The sequence below is a fragment of the Acanthochromis polyacanthus genome, chromosome 12 (genome assembly GCF_021347895.1).
Source record: "Acanthochromis polyacanthus isolate Apoly-LR-REF ecotype Palm Island chromosome 12, KAUST_Apoly_ChrSc, whole genome shotgun sequence".
NCBI lineage: Eukaryota > Metazoa > Chordata > Actinopteri > Pomacentridae > Acanthochromis > Acanthochromis polyacanthus.
This window is the reverse complement of record NC_067124.1, coordinates 39,302,047-39,310,072: the sequence shown is the minus strand read 5'-3', so window position 1 is coordinate 39,310,072 and position 8,026 is coordinate 39,302,047. Positions and strand designations below refer to the sequence as shown.

General features: G+C 42.6%; 1 protein-coding gene and 1 long non-coding RNA gene across 10 annotated transcripts in view; one reads left to right on the top strand and one right to left on the bottom strand.

Annotated features, from left to right (window-relative positions):
* Nucleotides 1–8,026, top strand: part of LOC127536417 (uncharacterized) — a 131,794-nt gene that overhangs the window by 84,469 nt on the left and 39,299 nt on the right. The gene's annotated exons all lie outside the window — the stretch shown is intronic.
* fam131bb (family with sequence similarity 131 member Bb) overlaps nt 1,214–8,026 on the bottom strand; it is a 43,927-nt gene continuing 37,114 nt past the window's right edge. For all 9 annotated transcript variants that reach the window (XM_051956718.1, XM_051956721.1, XM_051956722.1 and 6 more), the window contains one exon: nt 1,214–7,597. In XM_051956718.1, coding sequence (XP_051812678.1) covers nt 7,388–7,597 — 210 coding nt within the window. In that variant the 3' untranslated portion in view covers nt 1,214–7,387. The remainder of the gene's footprint in view (nt 7,598–8,026) is intronic.

Genomic DNA, 8,026 nt, shown 5'->3' with positions numbered 1-8,026 from the left:
TTTGTAATATTTTGTCGTGTTTTCATTGTTTTTAGCCTTTTTTGTCTGACTTCTGTCATTTGTCACGTTTTTGTCGTTTTGTTTCCTTTTTGTCTCGACTGTTTTTGTCTTATTTTCGTCATTTTGTGTTTTGCTTTATTTGTTGTATTTTTTTGTCTGATTTTTTTTGTTTGTCTTTTTTTGTTTTGATTCTCGCTTTTGTCAATTTTTGTCTTTTGTCATTTGTTCATTTTTTGGTCACTTTAAGTTTTTGTCAGGTTTTGTCTCTTTTTTTGTTTTTTGTGTCGTTTGTTTCATTATTTTGGATATTTTGTTTCTCGTTTTTGTCATTTTGTCTCATTTTTGCAATATTTTGTCTTGCTTTTGCTGTTTTTTGTCTTTTTTTGTTGTTTTGATCACGCAGTAGTATCCTGTTTGGTTCAGTTCCAGATGACTAAATGTTGTGTTCCTTTGTAGACACTCTGTGATCTGGAAGTTGTAATGTGTAAAGGATTAACTGAGGCTGAATGTTGTTGAAATTTCCCTTATTTTTCTTGAGAAATTCCAGGTTGTTCATAATGTTTTGTCGAAAGATAATTCCTAATATGTGAACATTTTCAAAACATATCTTTTTGCGCTAAAACAAAAGAAAAATTTGGACTTTTGGTTATTTATAGGTTGTTGTGATTTTACCAATCACTTGAGATCAAATTGGGCTAGATATGGAACCTGGACTAAAATAACTTTGACACCTCTGATTTAGAGGGAAGTTTTTGTATTTACTTTGAGAGGAATAGAGCCATCTTATGAGTAGTTTTAACTAAAAAAAACCCCAACCTGACATTTGCACTAGAAGAAAACCATCCATTTGTGTGTAATTTCTTGATATTTCATGTATCCACCAGCCGTCCTGCAGCCTGTGAGGGTAACAAAACATCAGAATATCTCAGAGCGAATCTCAGCATTTTAGTGAAGGTCAGCGGAGTGTTTGAGGCTCTGATTCCTGTGTGGGCTCCAACAAACAAGCGACGAGTCCCTGCAGAGGAGGCCCGTCTGCCACGATCCGTCGTTGATATTCTCCTTGCATGAAACCCCCGATAAGCGGCGGAGAGGAGTGTTTGTGGAGGAGCCTGACAGGCCGGATTACCTCTGAAGCTCCTTCAGATAAAAAACACACCGACGGAGAAGGAACATGTGAGAATGCAGGTAGAAAAAGACTTCCACACGTACGAGATGCTGTTTGTTGGTTCGTTTTATTTGCTCTTTCTCCACCAGAGGAAAAGAAAGGAGGCAGAGGAGCCGAGAGTGGAGGAGGTTCTGTCGTGCAGGAGAAAGAGGGGACGGGTAGAAACAGAAGAGAGAAGAAGTGGGAACCACGTGGAAGAACCATCCCGTGACAACCGTCCGACTAGCATGCATAGGTGAGTGTTCGGTGTTTGGCCAGAGAAACCCAATCTGATGCAGACTTTTACAGAAGCCACACAGCGGTTTGTACAGCAAATTAAACGGATTGCTCCAAATCCACCCTTTTAGATTTGACTGAGATTTGTTTATTTTTTTTCCAGGCAGTGATTCTTCCAACGAGACAGCAGACGACTTACAGTTAGACAGACGGACGGACGCATACAGGACGATACGAGGAGACAGACGGAGGGAGGAGAAGCAGATTTGGAGCATCATGCCTGCAGACCGGAACTCTGGAAGATGGCAGTAGGATCATACAAAAAGACCAACTCGGCTGGTTTAACAAAGATCGGTAAACCTCAACGTCCACGGAAATGTATTTGGCTTCTTCTTATTCGTTTATTCATTCACTTAAACTTTAATCGACAAAAAAAAAGAGCAGTTCAAGAACCCGAAGAGTCATTCCATCCGTGACAAAACAACCAGAACCTCCTCAAAACCACCTGGTTATCTCCAATTAATTAATGATCAAAGTTCTACCTTCGTACTGGGGATATCTCCAGAGTTGCAGGTCTTTCAAGTCCATAGAGGAGAACGTCCCCTGTAGAAAGTTCTAGAGTAGTTGTTGGTAGATAAACTCTAGAACTTTCTACAGGGGACCTTCTCCTTTGTTGCTTCCAGTCTTTTAAGTTTAGTCGCATTTAGAACATTCCAGATCCTTGAAGTCCATAGAGGTGGGTCCAGATTTCTCACTTTTTAATGGACATTTTTCACCATATCTGAACCTCAGAACTTCATCAGTACAGCAGACAGACACAGGGCATTTAGGAGGAAAAACATGTTGGGGTTCTGGTAAAGGTTATTGCTATTTTGGACAATTTTCAAGTCATTTTGGACAATCTTTGAGTGATCTTAAACAGGTTTTTGACATTATGGACATATATTGTCTCCTTTTGGTCAAATTTCGCCCCTTTTTCTAATGATTACGTGCCTTCTTTTGGTGAGTTAATGTCTTTTTGTGGCATTTTCGCATATTTTGTGACAAGTTTTGGTCTTTGTGGTAATTTCCCCTGTTTTTGTGGAGGTTGTGCGTCATTTTGTGCTGATCTGCTGTCAGTTTTAACCAGAACTCCAGCATGTTTTTCCCACTGACTGTATATATAGTGGACGTAGCATCTGGCTCCAGAATTGAAGCCAACCCGGAAGTGTCAAAAACTTGCAATATCCCGCCGTCCGCTAGGGTTGGCTCCAAAAAGCTTTTTCTCCATAGACCCCAATTCATTTTTGGAAAAAATAAAATTTGATAGACTGATGTTCTACAGCTCAGGATTTTTTTCCCGTTAGTTTTCATGGTCAAAATGAGAGATCAGGTGGCCGATCTTAAAATAAATCAATACTGAATTTTAAATAAATCGTTAAAGTTGGCGGAGCCAGGGGGCGTGGCTATACTTGATAGACAGCAACAGAAGCCTCTGCGGTAAAATGTGGGCGGGATAAGAGAGTCCTCAGCCAATCCTGCCCCTAGTTGCTCTCCAATCCAGCCTGTTTGATGACGCTTTTTACGTCACTGGCTCCAAAAAATCCAAAACGGCGACCAGGAAGTAGCAAAATCCTGACTTCATTTTCTCGGCGTTCAAACCAACGGGTGACGTCACGGTTAGTTTACGCCTGGTTTTTCCTCCTAAATGCCATGTGTCTATCTGCTGAACTGATGAAGTTCTGAGGATCAGAAATGGTGGAAAAAGTGATAAATGTGGAGCCACCTCTATGGACTTCAAGGACCTGGATCTCTAAAATATTCACAGCATGAAGGTAGAACTCTACATGATTTCTAGACATAAAATCAGCTGATTCTGAGGAGTTTTGTTCAGATTTGGTTGATTTTTTTTTTTATCTGGAATGACTTCTAAGTGAAGCAGTCTTTTCTAAACAGTCAAGCCCAAATAAACCGTGATGGTTCTCCATTAGCGGACATAAAAGTCTTTCCTCCACATTAAACTCATAAAGAAAACTGCTCCGAGGATTCGGTTCCTCCATGAAACTAGAGACTCTGTACACGCCGTCGCATCAGTCCTCCCCACCGAGTAATTGTTCAATAAATAAATTAATATGTGCCGCCTGGTAAAGACGCTCTGCTGGCGGGTTTTGAGCCCTCTGAGCTTGTTTTTGAGTCTCTGAAGTGAAATAAAGTCACGGCTATGTTTATAACCGAGAGCTGCCCAAATATCTTTAAACCTGAGAAGCTCAAAACCATCCGGAACGGGTCGACTTCACCTCAGCGGCACCTATTCTAACTTATACCGGAGGGGGTTTCGACAAGTCAGTAGAAAAATAAACATTGTCACCAACATTGCATAAAGAAGCAATCAGTAAATAAATTCATTCAAGTCAATAAACCGGAACTTTGTAGTTTTGAAAAGTTTCTCACACAATCATCAGTGGGAGGAGAAGCTTCTCCCCGACAGGAACAGTGTTTGTAGTGAGTCATGCAAGAGTGACAGATATCCTAAACGAAGCCTCCGACGACATCGCTCTCTTCACAGTAAGAACGCTGAGCAGGAAGACACCGATCGGCTCCACGCCTCAGTCTCCCGTTCCCTGATTGGCTGATCGATCAGCCTCCGTTTCCGAGCCGTCGCTCCGTCCAACATTCCTCCGTTAGTCTTTAAGGAGATTCAGGCCAAACTGTGAGCTTGATCCCAAAGTAAAGCGGGACTGAAGGTGTAGAAAAATAAAGAAATCATACGGTAATAAAGAGCCGTGACTGAGTGGAGGCGACTTTAGAATCAGATATTTACATCTAACAGCAGCCGACAGCAGCCTGGAGCTGCTCGGCTGCTGCCTATTGCTGGTTACAATTTAGATATTAGTGTGGAAATCAATGACTTTCTTATACAACCAAACTGCTTTTCTAATTATTTTCTCCTCAAAAGATAAAACTGTGACACAGATGGAGGAATTAAGACCTTCAGGTTCTTGTGGAACAAATGTTTGGTTCAGTTCAGGAACCAAAACTATGAGATGTTCAGGAGAACATCAACATTTGGGTAAAATATGACACAAGACCTATCTGTTCTGCGAATGTTCTGCAAGTTCCACCAAAATTTTGAGCAGGAAGTTTTCTAATAGTTCCCAGATTGCTCTTCTCGAAGGCAGGGAAGACGTTCTAAAAATGTTTAGTGAGAACATCGTTGGACTGCTATGCTCCTAAAGTTCTCGAAACTGAACGTTACATGGAGAACCTTCTTACTGTGTTATCATGGAACATTGCAGGAATGTTTTATAGATGTCATCAACAAAAGATCCTTAGAACGTTGCAGTCAGAATGTTCTACCTTGGTTAATATGTAACATTGCAGGAATGTCTTGTAGAGGAACATTCTGTCATCTGAGCTCTCAGTAACATCTGGAAAACATTCTCCGAATGTTAGTTTAAGAAGTTCTTGCTTTATAGAACATTGTGGAACATTTATAGATTCTACAATGTGTTCCCTCAACAACATCCCAACAACAGCCTCAGAACTTTTCACCATTTGTTATTACGTCACATTATAGGAACATGTTATAGAGAACGTTCAGTCTTCAGAAGTCTCAATAACATCCAAATGTTTTACAAATGTTGCCTTCAGAACATCTTTACTATGCTACTATTGTGGAAACACTTTATAGAAGGACGTTCTAAGATGTATTCCCTGAACAAAAAAGCCAAATGTTCCACCGTTTTTTATTACGTCATGTTACAGGAACATCTTATAGTGAACGTTTAGTCATCGTAGGCCTTGATAACATAATGGAGACATTTCCAAATGTTGCATTAAGAACATTCTTCCTTTCTTAGCATTGTGGAAATGTTTTATAGAAGGGTCTTCTATAATGTGTTCCCTTAACAAAAAGCCAAATGTTTTACTTTTAATATCACATTACAGGAACGTTATGTCAAAACATTTTGCTATCTGGGGTTTCAGTAACATTCAGAAAACATTTTTTGAATGTTGGTTTGAGAATAGTCGTCCTTCCTGTCTTATAGAAGAACTTTCTATAAGGTGTTGCCTCTAGAACATCTTCTAAACATCCTCAAAACATTGCAGGGTTAATGTTCCACCTTTGTTATGTCACACTTTGGAACTTCTCACCACAAAGTAATGTTCTCCATGAGAATCTACGGTTCCCTCATTGAGGAAGCAGTTTAGTTGTATAAGAACAGATTTTTGTGCAGACAGTGTTGTGTGTGTTGTTGTATGCGTGTTGTTTTTGTTGTGTGTGTGTGTAAATGAGCCAGCAGCGAATCCGTTTCCCAACACGTTCCGTAGTCTCTTGGTAATCTCTGGTTCTGTCCATGTGGACCTTTGGAGGTCCGGCGGTACATTCAGGTTAGTGGTTATCATCCTGGTCTGTGGAACAGAAAGCAGCTGAGGGTTTGTGTTGTTAAGTGGCTCGGTTTTGGTTCTCGATGGTGCTGAAAGCTTTCAGAGTGGGAACTGGGGAACGTCAACAGTCCAAAGGCAGCCTCTGATCTGTTGGATTGCATCAGTGCAAAGAGATTCGCATATGCAGCTCTGTCTTTACGTCTCCGTCAGGAAACCTGCAGCTCGAGCCCAAAACGGGCCCCAAAGGAGGTCCACCGCGGGTCCAAAGGAGGTCCACCGTGGGTCCAAAGGAAATCCATTGTGGGTCCAAAGGAGATCCAACTCAGGACAAAAGAAGGCTCACTTCAAGCCTATGTTGACCCACACCAGGACCAGTACAGGGTCACTGCAGGTCTACAACAGGATCAAAGTAGGCCCACCTCAGGTCTAATGCAGGTCCACTGTAGGCCCAACTCAGGTCCAAAGTAAACCCTCTTCAGATGCAAAGAAGATCCAAAGCAGGCCTAGTGTAGGTCAACAACAGACCCAAAGTAGACCTCCCTTTGGTCTCGTGAAGATCCACGGTAGACCTACTGTTTTCCCAAAGTAGACCCAAAGCACCCACAACAGGTCTAAAGTAGACCCACTTCAGATCCACTGCAGGCCTGAAGCAGACCCACCTCAGGTGTAGTTCAGGTCCACTGCGGGTCCAAAGTAGATCCAACTCAGGACAAAAGTAGACCCGCTTCAGGCCCAGTGTAGTGCCACTGCAGGTCAACAACAAGACCCAAGGAAACCACCTCATGTCTAGTGCTGGTCCAAGGTAAACCCACTTTAGACCAAAATAGACCCACTACAGGTCTACCTTAGATCCACTGCAGGTCCGAAGTAGACCCCCTCTGGTCGACCTCCGGCAGGCCTCACCTGGGATACTATGGTTCAGTGCAAAGTCTATACAGTGCCGTATAGTACAGGTACTCCGTCGTACTCTGAAGGAACATGCATACAGAGTATGGGAGCAGGAAGCACACTGGACAGTACAATCCTTTTCTGTGCAGGTTCTGAGTGTGCAGTCAGCAGGGCGGTTCTGACCTGGTTGTGCCTCGGGCCTCACGCAAGAATCTATTTTTCTGCATTTCACTGAAACGCCGACATGTTCTGTGAAGTTGTCGGGGTTGCCATTAGTAACGTATGATGATGGAATGAGTCGGATTAAACACTACCTACCGAGTGGAGTAACAGCTGTAAACAGAGGAGTTCCCCTCAGGAGAACCGGTATCTTATCTTACACTTATACATAGATTCTTGTTCTTTTTTTTTTTTGCTTTCTTACAAAAGTATTCTTATTATAATGTTTTATTATGTAGGTTTTCATTACGGAGTCGCTTGTCTCCATAAAAAGCATGCATGTTTCCGTTCCTCCTGGTGTCAGCGTGGTTCGTTTCCTGATGGAAAAGCTTCAGTCCGTCCTCCATCAGTGTTCTGTTACCTTTGGGATGTAAGGCCTGAAGAGCAGCAGGTGTTCTCCTGGTGAGTCCACGTCTGGAGGATCCTCTGATACCTGAACGGATGGATTAATAGACATATATTGTGTTGTTTACGCTCATTCCTGCTGACTCCAGGTCAGTTTGTACTCAGAGTCTCCCGACAGACGGGAACTCAGTTGGTTGCCATGGAGACGGGCGGCCCGTCGTCCTCCTTCTCCTCTAGTGTCTGAATGAGGCCCAAGGTGACATCAGAGGCCTTCCGCTCCGTGATTGGCTCCGCCGGCGGTTGCCCCGGACTGCTGCCTCCGGAGGCGTCGCCTTGTTGTGTGGGCGGAGTCAGCGTGGCCGACTCAGGCTCCACGCACAGCGTCACGTCTTCTTCCTGGTCGGACAGGAACAGGAAACGGGATCAAACAGTGGAGGAGCTCCTGAGAACTGCTTTTAGATATTTAAACTATCTTTCAAACGTTTACAGTCGCTTAAGAATGTCCTCATTTTTAAAAGAAAAAACTTTTTTTCCATTAAGATCACTTTAAATGAATGATAAATCCAGTGTAGACATAGTTAATGTGGTAAGTGACTATTGTAGCCGGAATATCTCCATAGGGGTACAGAGGAACATTTCCAGCAACCATCACTCCTGTGTTCCAATGCTACATTGTGTTAGCTAATGGTGTTGAAAGGCTCATTGATGGTTAAAAAACCCTTGTGCAGTTATGTTAGCACATGGATAAAAGTGGGAGTTTACATGGAAAACATGGAATAGTCTGGGTGACTCCAAACTTTTGAACAGTAATGTATGTGCTATGAC